This window comes from Bombina bombina, chromosome 8 (assembly GCF_027579735.1).
Source record: "Bombina bombina isolate aBomBom1 chromosome 8, aBomBom1.pri, whole genome shotgun sequence".
Taxonomy (NCBI): domain Eukaryota; kingdom Metazoa; phylum Chordata; class Amphibia; order Anura; family Bombinatoridae; genus Bombina; species Bombina bombina.
Genome location: NC_069506.1, coordinates 109,405,341 through 109,428,818, shown reverse-complemented (window position 1 = coordinate 109,428,818; position 23,478 = coordinate 109,405,341). Strand labels below are relative to the sequence as shown.

Sequence of the window (23,478 nt, the reverse complement as noted above, 5' to 3'; positions counted from 1 at the left end):
ACACACATTTTATATATATATATATATATATATATATATATATATATATATATATACACACACACACACACACACACACACGTATAAATAAAATTGTAATATCTCTTTGTGCTAATACCCTTTTAACTTGACATAAAGGTTTTTAAATGTTGGTCTGATACAGGAAATACAATCTCGTAAAAAAAAAAAAAAAATGATTTTCATATCTCAGAAAAAATGTTGACAAAAAACTGCTATTAAAACAGAGAGGTTAGTTATTTAACATTCAGCCATTTCCCACACTCAGCCAGACACATTTTATTTTTTTAATGAAAAATGTGATTTATTATTATTTTTTTCAGAAAAAAAAAAAAAACAAGATTCACCTTTGCTAATGTCAGATTTGATCTTCTCAACAGTTGGAGATAAATGTATTCTATATCTGCTAATTTCACCGACTGAGATGCTGAAGACGTTATTGGAATGAAAGTCTATTCATGGGGTACAAAATTACTAGAAGTATATCACACTGCAAATCTGCTGAACCTAGAGTTTTCAATTAAATTAGATATATCTGAGTTGCAAACAGGAACACAAAAGGCATAAATTTGGCTCAAAAACTGCAAAATCAACCCATATAAGATTTGTTTTTTTGTCTAACTTAGGTTAGGGGGAGGAATGCTAATAGTTGGCATAAAGTGTGAGGTATTGCAAATTTGTACATTATCATTTCAACTGTTGGGGCATTAATTTGAAGCCTTAATATATAAAAAACAAAAAAGCAAATATAATAATACTAGTGTTTCTATGCAACTCACTTGTTTACCTTGAACATAAATAAATAAATTTGAATCCTTTCACGCTGCTAGGACGTTCCATCCCATCCTAAGTGCGCTTGGCTTTAGCGCCGTTAGGACTGCATGGAACGTCCTAGCCATTTGGCTGTCCTGAAGCCACAGCCGCTTTCTAAATGAGATTGCGGTCTGGAGGGTGTGCCTACCGTCATAGGCACTTCCCCTGACCCAATCCCATCAAAAAAACAATGAACAATCGTGTGATTTAAATTTGTATTCATTTGTTTACGTCAGAACTTTGTTCTGAGGAAGACAAACAAGTCCTGGCCAAAGTTATTGAACATGTGACAGTTGCACTATTACGTTTTAAAATTTGATAACTTAAGGGATGTAGGGAACTTTGTTCAGTAGAACAAAGCTGATTATATTAAAAATATACAGAGATTTTGTGAACATTTACAATTCAGCATTTCAGAGAGTATGTGGCTTTTCAAGAGTTAAAATTCTTGAAATTAAATAACCCTTAAAGGTACAGTCAACACCGAAATTGTTATTGTTTAGAAAGATAGATAATGCATTTACTACCCATTCCCCAGATTTGCACAACAAACATTGTTATATTAATATACTTTAAAACATTACCTCTAAATTTCTGCCCGTTTCTAAGCGACTACAGAGAGCCTTTTATTGTATGCTTTTTTTATTAGCTTTTCACAACAGGAGACTGCTAGTTCATGTTGGCCATATAGATAACATTGTGCTCAAGCCCGTGAAGTTGTGCACAACACAGTACTAATTGGATAAAATGCAAGTCAATAGATAATAAATAAAACATGAGATCAGGGGTCTGTCAGAAGAGGCTTAGATACAAGGTAATCACAGAGGTAAAAAGTATATTAATATAACTTGGTTGTGCAAAACTGGGGAATGGGTAATAAAGGGATTATCTATCATTTAAAACAATAAAAATGTTGGAGTTAACTGTCCCTTTAAAGCAATAGCATCAACATAGCACAGATCACCTTCAGTGCTAGATTATCTACTGTGGTTGGTCATAGTTAGATACATATCCAATTTATCAGAATGTCACATTTTGAACAGTTTTCAATACATAAGACTAAAGTGTTTGTTTTTCTTTAAAATAAACTTGTTTCTTATATCCCTTTTACCCTTTTCTATTGGTAAAAAGTGCTTAACAATTTTTTAAATGTGTTAAATTTGACATATTTGCTCAATATGAAATAATATGGTTCTTTTGAATATGAAGAGCTACTGCACACTGTAAGCTAGATACTGTATTAAAAGGGACAGTCTAGTCAAAATTAAACTTTCATGATTCAGATAGGGCATGCAATTTTAAACAACTTTTCAATTAACTTTTATCATCAAATTTGCTTTGTTCTCTTGGTATTATTTGTTGAAAGCTAAACCTTGGTAGGCTCATATGCTAATTTTTAAGCCCTTAAAGGCTGCCTCGTATCTCAGTACATATGTGCCATAAAGATAACATTGTGCTCACTCCCGTGGAGTACCCTAGGAGTCAGCACTGATTGGCTATAATGCAAGTCTGCAGACTGCCCCCTTATTTCAGTTCTTTTGACAGAGGCTTAGATATAAGGTTATCACAGAGATAAAAAGTGCATTAATATAACAGTGCTGGTTATGCAAAACTGGGGAATGGGTAATAAAGGAATTATCTATCTTTTTAAACAATAAAAATTCTGGGAGTAGACTGTCCCTTTAAAATATTATGAATTTCCATTGGCCACAGAGAAGGCCTTTGGTTTTAACATATCATGTAAATGATCATTTATTCGGAGGACCTAAAGCCATCTAATACAGCTTATATCAAATCGTTTAGGAATTTCAATTGGCATATCAGTTCTACATGGTTAATTTTTAAAATACAATCGTCCTTTTGACACTAAAACCTCTCTTAATTTAAAAAGAAACACACAAACAAGTGTACAGTTTTAAAGAAACAATTACTAATGGCTGCAGTTCAAAACCGAACAATATTTAGGTTACTACATCTTCATGGTGTAGTGAATTTAGTAGTTGCATGGTCACAGGCGGTTTCAAACTTCTCAAAGGTGGTCATAGCAGAACTACTGCCTGCCAACTATCCCTTACATAAAAGGGCAATTTGCTTTAAACATTCACCAATTTCTTTTTTGTATCAAGCAGGTGGTAGAAAGAGAGTATACTGGTAGCTAGAGCACATTGTTTCAACCACAGAAACTGACTGCAGTGAACATAAATGGATCTGCAGTTGCCATTTTGTTTGCTGCCTCGGTCCGCACTTGACCACTCTTCTTGCTTTCTTTAAAAAACAAAAAACAAATATATATAATAATAATAATAATAATATATATATATGATAAATCCATGAGCCAACTGATATCACCTTTACGAAAGTAGCACGAATAGTTATGACCCGAGAATAGTGCTGACTTAGTCCAACACATTTTTACAGTTTGTTTTTCGTGACTAGCGCTAGTTTGGTCTCCAATTCCCCAAGTTTCCAGGAAAACTCTTCATTCTTGAGCTATGCTTCTCAGTACATATTTTACAGTGTAGGCAAAAGCTGCAAACCCAACTATAACAAACACATTAGCCAAGGCACCCCCAAGAAGTCCATGGTTGCGATTTGGCTGTTGCAGGCCGAGGTGATTTGCTGCTGCCAATGGAATATGACCATTTAGAATTGCAGCTCCATTTTGGCCGTGATGAGCTTCTGAGTCTGGTACGACATCTGGGAGAGGGAGAGTTTGTGGCCTGTTGCTGATTTCTTCTTGTGCACGCTGTTTTTGTTTTATTTCCTAGGTAGTTAATAGAACATATAAAGATTCACAATTAGTCATTTTTATGCAAAAAATAAACAAACCTTTTAATGCAGATACTAAATAGGTCATAATGAACAGCCCAAAGAACGGGACCATTCATTGAATTGTTAAGTAATGAACATGCACCCAATAGTTTGAAAGAAATGTATTGTGTGTTCTGTGTCCGTCTTTAAATAAACAAATAATTATAAATATTACTAAAATTTTAATCATATGTTGGTGGTGGTATGTTAGGTCCTTATAATATAAAAAGCTGATATAAAAAGGGAGAATAACAAAACTAAAAAAAAAAAAAAGTAGAGATTTCCCCCTACTACTAGAACTTAAAGTAAAGGTCAATTTTGACGAATTAGTGCCCGGTTTTTAATAATCCTATTAAAAACAAGAGCACTTTAATTCATCAAAATTGACATTTCAAGCGTTTTCTTCAAAAACTTACCTTTTAATCCTGAAAGCTGCTCCATCGATTCCCCCGGACGTCGGAAGACTCTGCTTACGTCAGAAATGACAAATCCGGCATCCTCTAATCACTGGGTTCCCCCGGGGGGGTCATGGAATGGGGGAACGCAGTGATTGGATGAAGCCGGGATTTGTCATTTTGGACCCGCGAAGAGGACTTGCGACAGGCGGAGGAAGCAAAAGGTAATTTTTTGAAGAAAACGCTTGAAATGTCAAGTTTGATGAATTGAAGTGCCCTTGTTTTTAATAGGATTATTAAAAACCGGGCACTAATTCGTCAAAATTGACCTTCACTTTAAAATGCGAAAGACAAGAAAGGGCATCTATTTTAATTAATTGTTACCTTTTTTGGTTTTATTCTTTATCCTATTGTACCATAACCTATTCTAGCTTTCCTGTCAATTATGCACCAGGACCTAAGAATATTTACAGTGCTTATACCCTATGATTCTTTGATTACCGGATTCTATTTTTGCGTTTTTATACCACTTTAAAAGCATGCAATATTTTATTGTAGGTGCGTTTTTGGAATGCTCTAATTTGTAAAACTACAACAGACAGTCGCTTTTACCTACGCTAGCTATTTGAAATAAATTTCTAGATCTATATGTATATAAAAGTTTGTGGCTACTTGATAAGGAATTACGGATTTGAACTAAGTTTTGAAGAGATAGAAGCTCAAGTGGCTGATAAGCGGAACTCACTCAGCCTTATTTGTGGTCAGTAAGAAGCCCCATGGACATAAAAAAAAAAAAAAAAAAAGTGAATAAATAGCTTGTTGAAGGTATGAAATAGTTTGGGTTGGACTTCACCTTAGTGGCAAAATGCTTTATCAGATAAAAGTTTTTTCCTCGAAATTACAAGATGATTTTGGTTTGGATACCATACAGGAATTGAATGGACACCTTCTCTTAAAACTGACCTTTTTAATTGCTCTCTGAACATTAAAATAGTTTCTCTTTTCTTGAAACAGTTGGGTCTGGCAATGTAGTACAGGCTTTTCATTAAAGGGATACTGAACCCAATTTTTTTTCTTTCATGATTCAGAAAGAGCATGCAATTTTAAGCAACTTTCTAATTTACTCTTAATATTTTTTCTTCGTTCTCTTGGTATCTTTATGTGAAAAAAGCAGGAATGTAAGGTTACGAGCTGGCCCATCTTTGGTTCAGCACCTGGGTAGCTCTTGCTGAATGGTGGCAAATGTAAAAAAAAATAAAAAATGAAACAATCTGAAAAAATTGTTCAACTACACTGATCCAGAGAAACTTTTGCCATTGTCAAACACTGTTACTACAGAAAAAATACCATTTTCAATAGGCAAATTTGACTAGTCTTTGTGCAGAGACCGCAGAACATGCAAATGACGTGATGACAAGTTTCAAAAAGGCAAATCCTGGATGATATTTACACAAAAATGTTTTAATATTGAAAAATGTATAAAATTATAATATTGAGAAAAACAAAATTCTGACAAACTAACTTCCAACAAATTTGATTTCCAACCTAAGCACGTAAAGTCTGAGCATAGATAAAATACCATGATCTCACCTCTACTACTTCTGGGAACAGCTCACAGAAAACTTTATCCTTTAAGTTAAATGCTAAACTTTGTGCCGCTAATTGCCGTTTCTGTAAGTGAATAGAAAAAAAACAACAATTATTCATATCATTCTTCATTTGGAATGCATTTTCTTATCGATAAGGCATGCTTTTTAGCTAAAATCAACAGACACAGAGATACTAAGGCCTAGTTGGTAAAGTATGGAAACTGGTGGTAGCATAAGAATTCTCTATAGAATTTAATGGAGATACATTTCTTCACCTACAATTTCCAAACTTTATGACCTCAATGTACACTAGGCCCATTTACCATTCTTTAATTACAAAACAATCATTTATTTATAAGATATGAAAATCCTAATATTAAATACAGAAAGGCTAAGGGCCAAATTACAAGTGCAGCTGTATTTAACGCTCCTGCGTTAACTCAGCTAAAAGTAAGATTTTTACGTGCGTCGGAAGAGCTCATATTACAAGTTGAAGAGTTTTCGCTCATGCGATAATCCGATGTGCACAAAAAGCGAAACGTTGAATATTGCGATAACATATTCAATGTAGCAAAAAAAAGTGGGTGGAAAAAAACTACTTGTGTGCAACCTGATAAAATATTTTCAAGTGCGCTAACCTGACATGAAAATATGATAGGAATATCTATAAAAAAAATACATAGAACATATTCTGCTATCTGAAAAACATTGGAACGGGAAATATTTACAGTAAATACACAGTATAACACTTTATTAAAGTGAATGTAAACTTTGGATTTCAGCAAGCCTGCTAAGCATTTATGTAGTGTATGTAATTGTAGTCGCTAGGTAATTTTTAAGATCTAAACAACGATTTTGCCAATATATATGTTTAGTATTTTCTACCATTTCGGTGCCGACTCCTCCCAGACTCTACTTCCTTGTTCTTCACTTTGTGACTTCTAGAGTGGTCCCACCCACTCTATACGTATCTCTCAAGCACGTTCACGATAAACAGTGGAACTGTGCATGCGCTTATCTCCGCAATCTGGTCATAGAAACATAGTATTCAATGAATGAATGAATACATTCATTGAATACTATACGATCATGGAGTGTAGCAGCAACGTTTCTATCGTCGTAACTTCAAAAGTTGTTGGTGTATTAATTCCGAACAATTAAAATAATAATATTGATCATTGTAAAAACAAATATTTCTTATAATACACAAAGAAAAAAAAGGAAATTTATGCTTACCTGATAAATTTCTTTTTCCATACGATGAGTCCACGGATTTCATCCTTACTTGTGGGATATCGCCTCCTGGTCAGCAGGAGGAGGCAAAGAGCACCACAGCAGAGCTGTATAAATAGCTCCTCCCTTCCCTCCCAACCCAGTCATTCGACCGAAGTTAGGAAGAGAAAGGAAAAGCCAAGATGCAGAGGTGTCTGAAGTTTAACAAAAATTTTATAACCTATCTCATTAGAACAGGGCGGGCCGTGGACTCATCGTATCGAAAAAGAAATACATTTATGAGGTAAGCATAAATTTCCTTTTCTTTTTCAAGATACGATGGGTCCACGGATTTCATCCTTACTTGTGGGATACAATACACGGATGAAAGGGAGGGACAAGACAGGGAACCTAAACGGAAGGCACCACTGCTTGAAGAACTTTCCTCCCAAAAACAGCCTCAGACGAGGCAAAAGTATCAAATTTGGAAAATTTTGAAAAAGTGTGAAGAGACCACCAAGTTGCAGCCTTGCAAATCTGTTCAACAGAAGCATCATTTTTGAATACCCATGAAAAAGCCATAGCCATAGTGGAAAGAGCCATAAAACTTGCAGGAGGCTGCTGTCCAGCAGTCTCATACGCCAAACGGATGATACTCTTCAGCCAAAAAGAAAGAGGTAGCCGTAAAACTCTGACCCCTACGTTTCCCTGAAAAGATGACAAACAAGGCGTCCAACGAAAAACCTTAGTTGCTAGTAAGTAGAACTTCAAAGCACGGACTACTTCTAAATTTTGTAACAGACGCTCCTTCTTAGAAGAAGGATTAGGACACAAGGAAGGAACAACAATCCTCTGATTAATATTCTTGTGTGAAACAACCTTAGGAAGAAAACCAGGTTTAGTACGGAACACCACCTTATCCGAATAGAAAAGAAGATAAGGAGAATCATACTGTAATGCTGAAAGCTCAGGTACTCTTCGAGCAGAAGAAATAGCAACCAGAAATAAAAATTTTCCAAGATAATAACTTAATATCTATGGAATGTATAGGTTCAAACGGAACCCCTTGAAGAACTTTTAAGAACTAAATTTAAACTCCAAGGAGGAGCAATTGGTCCAAATACAGGCCTGATTCAAGTCAGAGCCTGACAAAAAGATTGTACATATGAAACATATGCCAGATGCTTGGGTAACAAAAGAGTTAAAGCAGAATCTGTCCCTTAAGGAACTTGCTGACAACCCCTTCTCCAACCTTTCTTGGAGGAAAGACAAAATCCTAGGAATCCCAACCCTACTCCATGAGTAGCCCTTGGATTCACCCCAATAAAGATATTTACGCCATATCTTATGGTAAATGTTCCTAGTAACAGGCTTACAAGCCTGAATTAAAGAACCTATGACCAAACCAGAAAAACCTTGCTATGATAAAAGTAAGTCAGCAGCAGAGAAACTAGATCCGGATGAAGGAAGAGACCCTGAATGAGAAGGTCCACCAGATCGGCACACCAAAGCCTGTGAGGCCATGCAGAAGCGATGAGGATCACCAATGCCCTCTCCTGTTTGACTCGAGCAATCACCCGGGAAGGAGAGCAAACAGGGTAAATACTTATGCTAGGCTGAAGGACCAAGGAACTGCCAAGACATCTATCAGCTCGGCCTAAGGATCCAAGGACCTGGACCCGTAGCTCGGGAACCTGGCATTTCTGACGATATGCCGTGAAATCCAACTCCGGCCACCCCCATTTAAGAATCAGTTCGGAGAAAATTCCTGGAAGGAATTTCCCAGTTGACCCCACCTAGGACGAGTATCTCTGACAGATGGCAAGAATGAGCCTCTATCCACTGGCTCGTCTTGGCAACTCTGATCATCGCTGAGGGACTCCTGTTCCTCCCTGATGAATGATGTAATCCACTGTTATGTTGTCCTACTGGAATCTGATGAATTGGACCGAAGCCAACTGAGGCCAGGCCTAAAGGGCAATGAAGATCACCGACAGCTCAAGGATATTGATGGTAAGGAGAGACTGCGCCTGAATCCATATTTCCTGGGCTTTTAAAGAGTCCCAGATATCTCCCCATCTCAAAAAAACAGGCCAGTCACAGTCACCCAGTAAGGTCTGTGAAAGCAAACCACTGGTATAGATGAACTTAAGACAATCACCATTGAAGAAGTCCCTTGTCTCATATTCTAGAGTTATTTGAGAATTCAAGTTCATAGAATTTTATTCTACTGCCTGAGCATGCTCCTCTGCAGAGGTTTGAGGTGAAACCGAACAAACGGTATGATAACCATAGCCGCCATTAACAATTCAATCACCTCCATGCCCTGAGCCACTAACTGAAGAGTGGATTGAAGGGCTCGACATGTATTCTAGAATCTGATTTTCCGACTTCTGCCAGAAAAACATAATTTATGCTTACCTGATAAATTTATTTCTCTTGTAGTGTATCCAGTCCACGGATCATCCATTACTTATGGAATATATTCTCCTTCCCAACAGGAAGTTGCAAGAGTCACCCACAGCAAAGCTGCTATATAGCTCCTCCCCTAACTGCCATATTCAGTCATTCGACCGAAAACATGCAGAGAAAGGAAACCATAGGGTGCAGTGGTGACTGTAGTTCAAGTGAAAAAATTACCTGCCTTAAAGTGACAGGGTGGGCCGTGGACTGGATACACTACAAGAGAAATAAATTTATCAGGTAAGCATAAATTATGTTTTCTCTTGTTAAGTGTATCCAGTCCACGGATCATCCATTACTTATGGAATACCCATACCAAAGCTAAAGTACACGGATGATGGGAGGGACAAGGCAGGTACTTAAACGGAAGTTACCACTGCCTGTAAAAAAAACCTTTCTCCCAAAAATAGCCTCCGAAGAAGCAAAGTATCAAATTTGTTAAATTTGAAAAAGTATGAAGCGCAGACCAAGACTCCGTCTTGTAAATCTGTTCAACAGAAGCCACATTTAAAAAAGGCCCAAGTGAAAACCACAGCTTTAGTAGAATGAGCTGCAATCCCTTCAGGAGGCTGCTGACCAGCAGTCTCATAAGCTAAATGAATTATGCTTTTTAACCAAAAGGACAGAGAGGCTACTGAAGTCTTTTGACCTCTCCTCTGTCCAGAATAGACAACAAACAAGGTGAACGTTTGATGAAAACTGTATTAGCTTGTAAGTAAGATTTTAAAGCACAAACCACGTCCAATATTGTGTAATAGACGTTCCTTCTTTGAGGAAGGATAAGGATACAAGCATGGAACAAATATCTCTTGAGTGATGTTCTTGTTGGATACCGCCTTAGGAAAAAACCCAGGTTGGTACGCAGGACTACCTTATCCGTACGAAGGACCAGATAAGGAGAATCACATTGTAACACAGATAACTTGGAGACTCTACGAGTCGAGGAAATAGCTACCCAAAAAGAACTTTCCAAGATAAAGATTGATATCTATGGAACAAAAAAAAAAAAAAAAAAAAGGTTCAAACGGAACTTCCTGAAGAACCTTAAGAACCAGGTTTAAGCTCCATGGCAGAGCAAAGCTGACAACCCTTTTCTCAAAAACATCTTGGAGAAAAAAAATATCCTGGGAATCCAGACTTTACTCCATGAGTAACCCTTGGATTCATAAAAATCAGATATTTACACCATATCTATGTTCATTTTCCTAGAGACAGGCTTACATGTCTGTATTAAGGTATCAATGACTGACTCGGAGAAGCCATGCTTTGATACCATCAAGCGTTCAGTCTCCAGACAGTCCATCTCAGATTGATTCTATTTAGATGGTTGAAAGGACCCTGAGGTAGGGGGACCTGTCTCAGAAGCAAAGACCGTGATGGAAAGGATGACATGTCCACCAGATCTGCATACCAGGTCCTGCGTGGCTACGCAGGCACTGTCAAAAACACCAAAGCCTTCTCCTGCTTGGTCTTGACCTCCGGAGGAAATCCCACTCCCCCGGAAGAAAAAGTCTGACGACTTAGAAAATCCACCTCCCAGTTCTCAACACCTGGGATATGGATAGTTGATAGACAAGAGTGAGTCTCTGTCCAGTGAATTATTGTAAGACTTCTAACCTCGCTAGGGAACTTCTGTTCCCCCTTGATGGCTGATGAAAGCCACAGTCGTGTATATTTTCCGACTGAGAATGATGTACCTCAGAGTTGCTAACTGAGGCCAAGTCTGAAGAGCATGGAATATCACTCCCAATTCCAGAATATTTATTAGAAGGAGGGTCTCCTCCTAAATCCCCTATCCCTGAGCCTTCAGGGAGATCTAGACTGCATCCCAACCTAAAAGGCTGGTATCTATTGTAACAATTGTCCCATCTGACCTGCGGGAGGTCATACCCTTGGACAGATGGACCCGACATAGTCACCAGAGAAGAGAATCTCTGGTCTCTTGGTCCAGGTTTAACAGGGGGACAAATCTGTGGAATCCCCGCTCCTCTGACTGAGCATGCATAGTTGCAGCGGTCTAAAATGTAGACGTGCAAACGGTACTATGTCCCTTGCCGCTACCATTAAGCCGATTTCATTCATGTACTGAGCCACCAAAGGGCGCGGATGGAATGAAAAACACGGCAGAAATTTAGAAACTTTGACAACCTGGACTCAGTCAGGTAAATTTTCATTTCAACAGAATCTATCAGAGTCCCTAGGAGGGAAACCCTTGAGATTGGGAATAGAGAACTCTTTCCTTGTTCACTTTCCACCCATGTAATCTCAGAAATGCCAGTACTACGTCCGTATGAGACTTGGCAATTTGGATGTTTGACGCCTGTATCAGGATGTCGTCTAAATAAAGGGCCACTTCTATGCCCCGCGGCCTAAGGACCGCCAAAGCGACCCTAGAACCTCCATAAAGATTCTTGGGGCTGTAGATATCCCAAAGGAAAGATCTACAAACTGGTAATGCCTGCCTAGAAAGGCAAACCTGAAAAACGATGGTGATCTTTATGCATCACAATGTGAGGATAAGCATCCTTCAAATCCATTGTAGTCCTCTATTGACTCTCCTGGATCATAGTTAAGATGGTACGAATAGTTTCCATCTTAAATGACGGAATTCTGAGGAATTTGTTTAAGATCTTTAGATCCAAAATAGGTCTGAAGGTTCCCTCTCCTTGGGAACCACAAACAGATTTGAGTAAAAACTCTGTCCCTGTTCCTCTCTTGGAACTGGATGGATCTCGTACACAATGTAAGAATGCCTCCTTCTTTATCTGGTTTGCAGATAATTGTGAAAGGCGAAAACTCCCTTTTTTATTGGGGGGAAATCTTTGAAATCCAGAAGATATCTCTGGGATATAAATTCCAATGCCTAGGGATCCTGGGCATCTCTTGCCCACATGGGCGAAGAATGAAAGTCTGCCCCCTATAGGATCCGTTACCGGATAGGGGTCCGTTCCTTCATGCTGCCTTAGAGGCAGCAGCAGGCTCCTTGGCCTGCTTATCTTTGTTTCAGGTCCGATTGTCTCCAGACCGCCTTGGACTGAGCAAAAATTCCCTTTTGTTTTGCCTTAGAGGAAGTGGATGCCACCCTCCAGTGATATAAGCAATAATCTCCTTCAAACCAGGCCCGAATAGGGTCTGCCCCTTGAAGGGAAGTTAAATAGCTTATTTATTAAAGTCACGACAGCTGACCATGATATAAGCCATAGCGCTCTACGCGCCAGTATAGTAAAAAAACAGAATTCTTAGCCGTTAGTCTAGTCAAATGAACAAAGGCATCAGAAAACAAAGGAATTTGGCTAGCATAAGCTTGTCAATATATTCATCCAATGGAGTCGCTAACTATAAAGCCTCATCAAGAGACTCAACCCAGAACGCCGCAGCAGCAGTGACAGAAGCAATGTATGCAAGGGGCTGCAGGATAAAACCCTGTTGAATAAACATTTTTTATTCATTGGATCTAAAAAGCACAACTGTCCTTGCCAGAGGTAGTGGTATGCTTAGCTAGAGTAGAAACTCTTCTCTCCACCTTAGGAACTGTCTGCCAGAAGTCCCGTGTGGTGGTAACTATTAGAAAACATTCTTCTAAAAAAATAGGAGGGGAAGAGAACAGCACACCTGGTCTATCCCATTCCTTATTAAAAAAAAATTTAGTAACTTCTTTAGGTGTTGGAAAAACATCAGCACACACCGGCACTGCATATTATTTAACCAGTCTACACAATTTCTCTGGCCCTGTGATTGGACACATTCATTCAGAGCAGCCAAAGCCTCCCTGAGCAACAAGTGGAGGTTCTGAAGTATAAATTTTAAATGTAGAAATATCAGAATCAGGTTAAATCATCTACCCTGAGTCATTCACCCACAGACTAAGCATATTGTGAGATAGTATCATTCATGGTTCTTAAAGCGTCTGTATGCTCTGTATCTACCCCCAGAGCTATCTGCTTTCCTTTAATTATAGGTAGCCTGACTAATACTGCTGCCAGAGTATTATTCACCACCTTTGTCACGTCTTGTAAAATAAACGCTATGGGCGCCCTTGATGTACTTGGCGCCATTTGAGCGTGAGTCCCTGAAGCGGGAGTCGAAGGGTCTGACACGTGGGGAGAGTTAGTCGGCATAACTTTCCCCTCGACAGAATCCCCTGGTAAAATAAACGCTATGGGTGCCCTTGATGTACTTGGCGCCATTTGAGCGTGAGTCCCTAAAGCGGGAGTCAAAAGATCTGACACGTGGGGAGAGTTAGTCGGCATAACTACCCCCACAACAGAATCCTCTGGTGATAATGTTTTCTTTTTTTTTTTCTTTTTTTTTTTTTTTTTTTTTTTTTTTTTAAAAAAAACAAAAAATTATCTTTATTGTTTAACATGAAATCAGTACATCTGGTACACATTCTAAGATGGGGTTCCACCATGGCTTTAAAACATAATGAACACAGAGCTTCCTCTATGTCAGACATGTTAGAACAGACTAATAAAGAGACTAGTAAGCTTGGAAAACACTTTAAATCAAGTTAACAAGCAAATATATAAAACGTTACTGTGCCTTTAAGAGAAACAAATTTTGTCAAAATTTGAAAAACAGTGAAAAAAGGCAGTAAAATAAACGAAATTTTTACAGTACATGTAATAAGGTAACAGAGCATTGCACCCACTTGCAAATGGATGATTAACCCCTTAATGCAAAAAACAGATCAAAAAAACGACATAGACGTTTTTAAAAACAGACACAAGAAAAAAAAATAAACGATTTTTGAAGTCTTTTTAGCCCTTTAGAAATGTCCTGTAGTATTCATGGGACTGCTGAGGGAATCTAGATGATTCATTTTGTAATTTTAACTGCGCCTCCCACTCATATTACAACAGTTGGAGGCTTCAGTTAACTGTTTCTATTCAAAATTTAAGCCAGCCATGTGGAAAAAACTTAGGCCCCAATAAGTTTTATCACCAAACATATGTTAAAAAACGATTAAACATGCCAGCAAACGTTTTAAAACACATTTTTACAAGAGTATGTATCTCTATTAATAAGCCTAATACCAGTCGCTTTTACTGCATTTAAGGCTATACCAACATTACAGTGTTATCACCAATGTTCGTTAAAAAACGATTAAACATGCCAGTAAACGTTTTAAAACACATTTTTATAAGAGTATGTATCTCTATTAATAAGCCTGATACCAGTCGCTATCGCTGTATTAAAGGCTTTACTTACATTACTTCGGTATCAGCAGTATTTTCTTAGTCAATTCCATTCCTAGAAAAATATTTTACTGCACATACCTTATCTGCAGGAAAACCTGCACGCCATTCCCCCTCTGAAGTACCTTACTCCTCAGAATGTGTGAGAACAGCAAATGGATCTTAGTTACGTCTGCTAAGATCATAGAAAAAACGCAGGCAGATTCTTCTTCTAAATACTGCCTCAGATAAACAGCACACTCCGGTGCCATTTGAAAATAACAAACTTTTGATTGAAGAATAAACTAAGTATAAAAGCACCACAGACTCTCACGACCTCCTATCTATGTTGAGGCTTGCAAGAGAATGACTGAATATGGCAGTTAGGGGAGGAGCTATATAGCAGCTTTGCTGTGGGTGACTCTTGCAACTTCCTGTTGGGAAGGAGAATATATTCCATAAGTAATGGATGATCCGTGGACTGGATACACTTAACAAGAGAAAACTCTCATGGATATAGATTCGATTAAAGTCCCCAAGAAGGGTACCCTTGCCTTCAAAAATTAGGCATCCAGTGCTTGGATATGAACCAACAACCTTTAAGTAGCAAAGCCACAAAGCTAACCACTAGGCTACATTAGCTCCTTGGTTCCAAATTTACCTTCCACCTGTGAGTACAAAGGAAAGATAAAAACAATGTCAGAATTGGACCTTGTTTACTGACAATATGACTCCTAGATTAGAATATCGTCCAGATAAGGCGCCACCGCAATGCTCCGCTGTCTCAGAACCGCCAGCAGAAAACCCCGGAACCTTTGGAAATACTGGGTGCCGTGTCTAGCCCGAAAGGAAGGTCACGACCAGAAAGTGTTTGCCCAGAAAGTCACAAAGTCGGGAACTTGTGATGATCTCTGTGAAATAGGAATAACATAATTTATGCTTACCTGATAAATTTCTTTCTTCTGTTGTGTGATCAGTCCACGGGTCATCATTACTTCTGGGATATAACTCCTCCCCAACAGGAAATGCAAGAGGATTCACCCAGCAGAGCTGCATATAGCTCCTCCCCTCTACGTCACTCCCAGTCATTCGACCAAGAATCAACGAGAAAGGAGAAACCAAGGGTGAAGTGGTGACTGGAGTATAATTTAAAAAATATTTACCTGCCTTAAAAAACAGGGCGGGCCGTGGACTGATCACACAACAGAAGAAAGAAATTTATCAGGTAAGCATAAATTATGTTTTCTTCTGTTATGTGTGATCAGTCCACGGGTCATCATTACTTCTGGGATACCAATACCAAAGCAAAAGTACACGGATGACGGGAGGGATAGGCAGGCTCATTATACAGAAGGAACCACTGCCTGAAGAACCTTTCTCCCAAAAATAGCCTCCGAAGAAGCAAAAGTGTCAAATTTGTAAAATTTGGAAAAAGTATGAAGCGAAGACCAAGTTGCAGCCTTGCAAATCTGATCAACAGAGGCCTCATTCTTAAAGGCCCAAGTGGAAGCCACAGCTCTAGTAGAATGAGCTGTAATTCTTTCAGGAGGCTGCTGTCCAGCAGTCTCATAGGCTAAACGAATTATGCTACGAAGCCAGAAGGAGAGAGAGGTAGCCGAAGCCTTATGACCTCTCCTCTGACCAGAGTACACGACAAACAGGGAAGACGTTTGTCGAAAATCCTTAGTTGCCTGCAAGTAGAACTTGAGGGCACGAACTACATCCAGATTGTGTAGAAGACGTTCCTTCTTTGAAGAAGGATTCGGGCACAGGGAAGGCACCACGATCTCTTGATTGATGTTCCTGTTAGTGACTACCTTAGGTAAGAACCCAGGTTTTGTACGCAGAACTACCTTATCTGAATGAAAAATCAAATAAGGAGAATCACAATGTAAAGCTGATAACTCAGAGACTCTCCGAGCCGAAGAAATAGCCATTAAAAATAACACTTTCCAAGATAACAACTTTATATCAATGGAATGAAGGGGTTCAAACGGAACTCCTTGTAGAACGTTAAGAACAAGGTTTAAACTCCATGGCGGAACAACAGTTTTAAACACAGGCTTGATCCTAGCTAAAGCCTGACAAAAGGCCTGGACGTCTGGATTTTCTGACAGACGCCTGTGTAACAAGATGGACAGAGCTGAGATCTGTCCCTTTAATGAACTAGCCGATAAACCCTTTTCTAAACCTTCTTGTAGAAAGGACAATATCCTAGGAATCCTAACCTTACTCCAGGAGTAACCTTTGGATTCGCACCAGTATAGGTATTTACGCCATATCTTATGGTAAATCCTTCTGGTAACAGGCTTCCTAGCCTGTATCAGGGTATCAATAACCGACTCAGAAAAACCACGTTTTGATAAAATCAAGCGTTCAATTTCCAAGCAGTCAGCTTCAGAGAAGTTAGATTTTGATGTTTGAATGGACCCTGTATCAGAAGGTCCTGTCTTAGAGGTAGAGACCAAGGCGGACAGGATGACATGTCCACTAGATCTGCATACCAAGTCCTGCGTGGCCATGCAGGCGCTATTAGAATCACTGATGCTCTCTCCTGTTTGATTTTGGCAATCAATCGAGGAAGCAGCGGGAAGGGTGGAAACACATAAGCCATCCCGAAGTTCCAAGGTGCTGTCAAAGCATCTATCAGAACCGCTCCCGGATCCCTGGATCTGGACCCGTAGCGAGGAAGTTTGGCGTTCTGGCGAGACGCCATGAGATCTATCTCTGGTTTGCCCCAACTTCGAAGTATTTGGGCAAAGACCTCCGGATGAAGTTCCCACTCCCCCGGATGAAAAGTCTGGCGACTCAAGAAATCCGCCTCCCAGTTCTCCACTCCCGGGATGTGGATTGCTGACAGGTGGCAAGAGTGAGACTCTGCCCAGCGAATTATCTTTGATACTTCCATCATTGCTAGGGAGCTTCTTGTCCCTCCTTGATGGTTGATGTAAGCTACAGTCGTGATGTTGTCCGACTGAAACCTGATGAACCCCCGAGTTTTTAACTGGGGCCAAGCCAGAAGGGCATTGAGAACTGCTCTCAATTCCAGAATGTTTATTGGCAGGAGACTTTCCTCCTGATTCCATTGTCCCTGAGCCTTCAGAGAATTCCAGACAGCGCCCCAACCTAGTAGGCTGGCGTCTGTTGTTACAATTGTCCAGTCCGGCCTGCTGAATGGCATTCCCCTGGACAGATGTGGCCGAGAAAGCCACCATAGAAGAGAGTTTCTGGTCTCTTGATCCAGATTCAGAGTAGGGGACAAGTCTGAGTAATCCCCATTCCACTGACTCAGCATGCACAATTGCAGCGGTCTGAGGTGTAGACGTGCAAAGGGAACTATGTCCATTGCTGCTACCATTAAGCCGATCACCTCCATGCATTGAGCTACTGACGGGAGTTGAATGGAATGAAGGACACGGCATGCATTTAGAAGCTTTGTTAATCTGTCTTCTGTCAGATAAATCTTAATTTCTACAGAATCTATAAGAGTCCCCAAGAATGGAACTCTTGTGAGAGGAAAGAGAGAACTCTTCTTTTCGTTCACTTTCCATCCATGCGACCTTAGAAATGCCAGAACTAACTCTGTATGAGACTTGGCAGTTTGAAAGCTTGAAGCTTGTATCAGAATGTCGTCTAGGTACGGAGCTACCGAAATTCCTCGCGGTCTTAGTACCGCCAGAAGGGCACCCAGAACCTTTGTGAAGATTCTTGGAGCCGTAGCCAATCCGAATGGAAGAGCTACAAACTGGTAATGCCTGTCTAAGAAGGCAAACCTTAGATACCGGTAATGATCTTTGTGAATCGGTATGTGAAGGTAAGCATCCTTTAAATCCACTGTGGTCATGTACTGACCCTTTTGGATCATGGGTAAGATTGTCCGAATAGTTTCCATTTTGAACGATGGAACTCTTAGGAATTTGTTTAGGATCTTTAAATCCAAGATTGGCCTGAAAGTTCCCTCTTTTTTGGGAACCACAAACAGGTTTGAGTAAAACCCTTGTCCTTGTTCCGACCGCGGAACCGGATGGATCACTCCCATTAATAACAGATCTTGTACACAGCGTAGAAACGCTTCTTTCTTTATCTGGTTTGTTGACAACCTTGACAGATGAAATCTCCCTCTTGGGGGAGAGAATTTGAAGTCTAGAAGGTATCCCTGAGATATGATCTCTAGCGCCCAGGGATCCTGAACATCTCTTGCCCAAGCCTGGGCGAAGAGAGAGAGTCTGCCCCCCACTAGATCCGGTCCCGGATCGGGGGCCCTCGATTCATGCTGTCTTTGGGGCAGCAGCAGGTTTCCTGGCCTGCTTGCCCTTGTTCCAGGACTGGTTAGGTTTCCAGCCTTGTCTGTAACGAGCAACAGCTCCTTCCTGTTTTGGTGCAGTGGAAGTTGGTGCTGCTCCTGCTTTGAAATTCCGAAAGGGACGAAAATTAGACTGTCTAGCCTTAGCTTTGGCTTTGTCTTGAGGCAGGGCGTGGCCCTTACCTCCTGTAATGTCAGCGATAATTTCTTTCAAACCGGGCCCAAATAAAGTTTGCCCCTTGAAAGGTATATTAAGTAATTTGGACTTAGAAGTTACATCAGCTGACCAGGATTTTAGCCACAGCGCCCTACGTGCCTGAATGGCGAATCCTGAATTCTTAGCCGTAAGCTTGGTTAAATGTACTACGGCCTCCGAAATGAATGAATTAGCTAGTTTAAGGACTCTAAGCCTGTCCGTAATGTCGTCCAGCGTAGCTGAACTAAGGTTCTCTTCCAGAGACTCAATCCAAAATGCTGCCGCAGCCGTAATCGGCGCGATGCACGCAAGGGGTTGCAATATAAAACCTTGTTGAACAAACATTTTCTTAAGGTAACCCTCTAACTTTTTATCCATTGGATCTGAAAAAGCACAGCTATCCTCCACCGGGATAGTGGTACGCTTAGCTAAAGTAGAAACTGCTCCCTCCACCTTAGGGACCGTTTGCCATAAGTCCCGTGTGGTGGCATCTATTGGAAACATCTTTCTAAATATTGGAGGGGGTGAGAACGGCACACCGGGTCTATCCCACTCCTTAGTAACAATTTCAGTTAGTCTCTTAGGTATAGGGAAAAACGTCAGTACTCGCCGGTACCGCAAAGTATTTATCCAACCTACACAATTTCTCTGGTATTGCAACAGTGTTACAATCATTAAGAGCCGCTAAAACCTCCCCTAGTAATACACGGAGGTTCTCCAATTTAAATTTAAAATTTGAAATATCTGAATCCAATCTGTTTGGATCAGAACCGTCACCCACAGAATGAAGCTCTCCGTCCTCATGCTCTGCAAGCTGTGACGCAGTATCAGACATGGCCCTAGTATTATCAGCGCACTCTGTTCTCACCCCAGAGTGATCACGCTTGCCTCTTAGTTCTGGTAATTTAGCCAAAACTTCAGTCATAACAGTAGCCATATCTTGTAATGTTATCTGTAATGGCCGCCCAGATGTACTAGGCGCCACAATATCACGCACCTCCCGGGCGGGAGATGCAGGTACTGACACGTGAGGCGAGTTAGTCGGCATAACTCTCCCCTCGCTATTTGGTGAAATTTGTTCAATTTGTACAGATTGGCTTTTATTTAAAGTAGCATCAATACAGTTAGTACATAAATTTCTATTGGGCTCCACCTTGGCATTGGAACAAATGACACAGGTATCTTCCTCTGAATCAGACATGTTTAACACACTAGCAATAAACTTGCAACTTGGTTACAATCTTATTTAACAAAAACGTACTGTGCCTCAAAGAAGCACTAAACGATTAAATGACAGTTGAAATAATGAACTGAAAAACAGTTAAAGCATCAATCCTTGAAAACAACACAACTTTTAGCAAAGGTTTGTTCCCATTAGTAAAGTAACAATAATTAAATTTGAAACATAAAAATTACAGAGCAACGTTTTTAATCACAGTCAATATATAAGTCTCACAGCTCTGCTGAGAGAATCTACCTCCCTTCAAAGAAGTTTGAAGACCCCTGAGTTCTGTTAGAGATGAACCGGATCATGCAGGAAATACAAGAGTAACTGACTGGAAATTTTTGATGCGTAGCAAAGAGCGCCAAAAACGGCCCCTCCCTCACACACTACAGCAGTGAGAGAGAAACGAAACTGTCACAATTAAAACAAGCAACTGCCAAGTGGAAAAATAATGCCCAAACATTTATTCACTCAGTACCTCAGAAAATGCAAACGATTCTACATTCCAGCAAAAACGTTTAACATAATAAATACCTATTAAAAGGTTTAATGTACTTTTAACAGAGTAATTCCAGTGAAATACCATCCCCAGAATACTGAAGTGTAGAGTATACATACATGTTATTATAACGGTATGGCAGGATTTTCTCATCAATTCCATTCAGAAAATAAAAACTGCTACATACCTCAATGCAGATTCATCTGCCCGCTGTCCCCTGATCTGAAGCTTTTACCTCCCTCAGATGGCCGAGAAACAGCAATATGATCTTAACTACTCCGGTTAAAATCATAGTAAAAAACTCTGGTAGATTCTTCTTCAAACTCTGCCAGAGAGGTAATAACACGCTCCGGTGCTATTGTAAAATAACAAACTTTTGATTGAAGTTATAAAAACTAAGTATAATCACCATAGTCCTCTCACACATCCTATCTAGTCGTTGGGTGCAAGAGAATGACTGGAAGTGACGTAGAGGGGAGGAGCTATATGCAGCTCTGCTGGGTGAATCCTCTTGCATTTCCTGTTGGGGAGGAGTTATATCCCAGAAGTAATGATGACCCGTGGACTGATCACACATAACAGAAGAAATAAAGATATGTATCCTGTAGATCCACCTTCATCATAAATCAACCCTCCAAGATAAATGGAAAGATGGTACAAATAGTTTCCATCCTGAAGGATAGAACTCTGGGAAAACTTGCTCAGACTCTCGAAGTCAAAGATAGAACTGAGGGTTCCCTCCCTCTTGGGGGATTCCAAACGGAATTGAATAAGAAGTCTGCCCCTGTTCCTGCAGCGGACCAGACTAAGTACTTCCAACCTATCACTAACACAGGCAAAGAGAATGGCTGGGTTGGGAGGAGCTATTTATACAGCTCAGCTGTGGTGCTCTTTGCGATATTCCACAAGTAAGGATGAAATCCGTGGACTCATCATATCTTGAAAAAGAAATTATATATTATATCTCTTTGCTTAATTCAAGAATCGAAAGCATTTATAAAATTTAAATACATTTTTCAATTGCTAATTAAATAAATATAAAAAATATACGCTAATATAGTAATTCTCACTGCATCTTACTTTGAACGATCGCCGTGACGTCTTATATTTACTATTTGGGCGCAATAGAGCATGTGCGTCTTATGAACGAGCATGGGTAATCAATCGTAAATATTTACTTTAACGCATGCGGTGAAGTTTACCATTATTTTAAATCTGAATATTGCATCATAAATATGCTTAATATGCTTTTACATGTTTTCATCTACTTGACTGCAAAGGGCTCCAATGCAAAATAAATAAATATATATATATATATATATATATATATATATATATATATACATATATACACACACACACACAGATATATATATACATATATATATATATATATATATATATATATATATATATATATATATATACATATACATATACATATACATATACATATACATATATATATATATATATATATACATATACATACACACACACACATACACATACACTGATTCCGGGACAGGATTTTAGACACCTCCACAACAACTGCAGATATCAAATAAAATGTGTCCTGGCCTGTACAACAACTCATGTGGTGTATTTATTGAAGGTTTTATGTGGGCAAAACCTGTGACGATGCGAGGACAAGAATGGCAAATCATCGCTCTGCCATTAGACAAGCACTTAAATCAAGAAAGTCAGAACAACCAGTGGCACGCCACTTTTTGGATAAAGGACAATCTGTCACAGACCTTAAGTTCAGACTGATTGATCATATTCCCCCCCTAAAGAGGGGAGGAGATAGATCAAAGGGCAATGTTACAGTGCAAAGCAAGATGGATCTATGAACTCAATACACTCTCTCCAAATGGGCTCAACATTTACAATGACTGGCATTGTTTTCTATGACGTTTGTTCCTATGTTCCATCTAGGGGGTTTGAGGTATTTAAAACTCTGTTTACAACATAATACTCTGTTTAGAACATTGTACATATTTCATCAGCCCTACATTCATGCCCCTCTTATTATTATTTTTTCGCTCCTGGTGTTATTGTATAGTGATTATGCTCCTTTTATTAGAGAATATGCATATACACATTGGTACAGAATTCTCACTAGAACGGTGATACAGATGTATAATCAGACCTTGATATTTCGTTTTTTTTGATAGACCACACTTCACTTAGTGCAGTGCTTGACAAATACGTTTAAAAATTAGGAGCCAATAAGAATATTTAGGAGCCAGGCATATTTTTAGGAGCCAGACTGTTAGATTTGTATATAGATATATGGAGAATAACCCAAAAAGTTAAGAGCCAGGGGTAAAAATTCTAGGAGCCAGTGGCTCCCAGGCTCCTGGGTTTGTCGAGCCCTGACTTAGTGTATATATCTGGCATATATAAATTGCACATATCATATACTTCAGTGTCAGCATGCAGAACATATATCCATTTATACAGGATTTGGCAGCATAGATGGTATGATACCTTACCTCTGATACACACATAGCCTAATAAGAACCAATACGCATATATCCCATCTATGAGGAGGGCATTTACACTTTATATTTATATTTTGGTGCTCAGTTCATATTCTCTATTCTTCTAGCCCTGTAGGTAAAGAACAGTGCACCACAGGATTGGATAATTGTAGATATATATTGTTTCTTTTTTGTTACGCTTTCTTTTTTGATGGCATTGCCTTCTTCAATGAATAGTATCAAGATAAAGGCTTCTTTGCGCTGGCTATATTTAACATATCTGGTCTATGG

At 39.4% G+C, this 23,478-nt stretch overlaps 1 protein-coding gene across 1 annotated transcript in view; it reads right to left on the bottom strand.

Annotated features, from left to right (window-relative positions):
• Positions 1-295: 295 nt before the first annotated feature.
• UBE2J2 (ubiquitin conjugating enzyme E2 J2) overlaps positions 296-23,478 on the bottom strand; it is a 56,491-nt gene continuing 33,308 nt past the window's right edge. Inside the window, exons 6-7 of the mRNA XM_053690510.1 lie at positions 5,628-5,708; positions 296-3,595 (exon numbers count right to left, since the gene is read on the bottom strand). Coding sequence (XP_053546485.1) covers positions 3,311-3,595; positions 5,628-5,708 — 366 coding nt within the window. The 3' untranslated portion in view covers positions 296-3,310. The remainder of the gene's footprint in view (positions 3,596-5,627; positions 5,709-23,478) is intronic.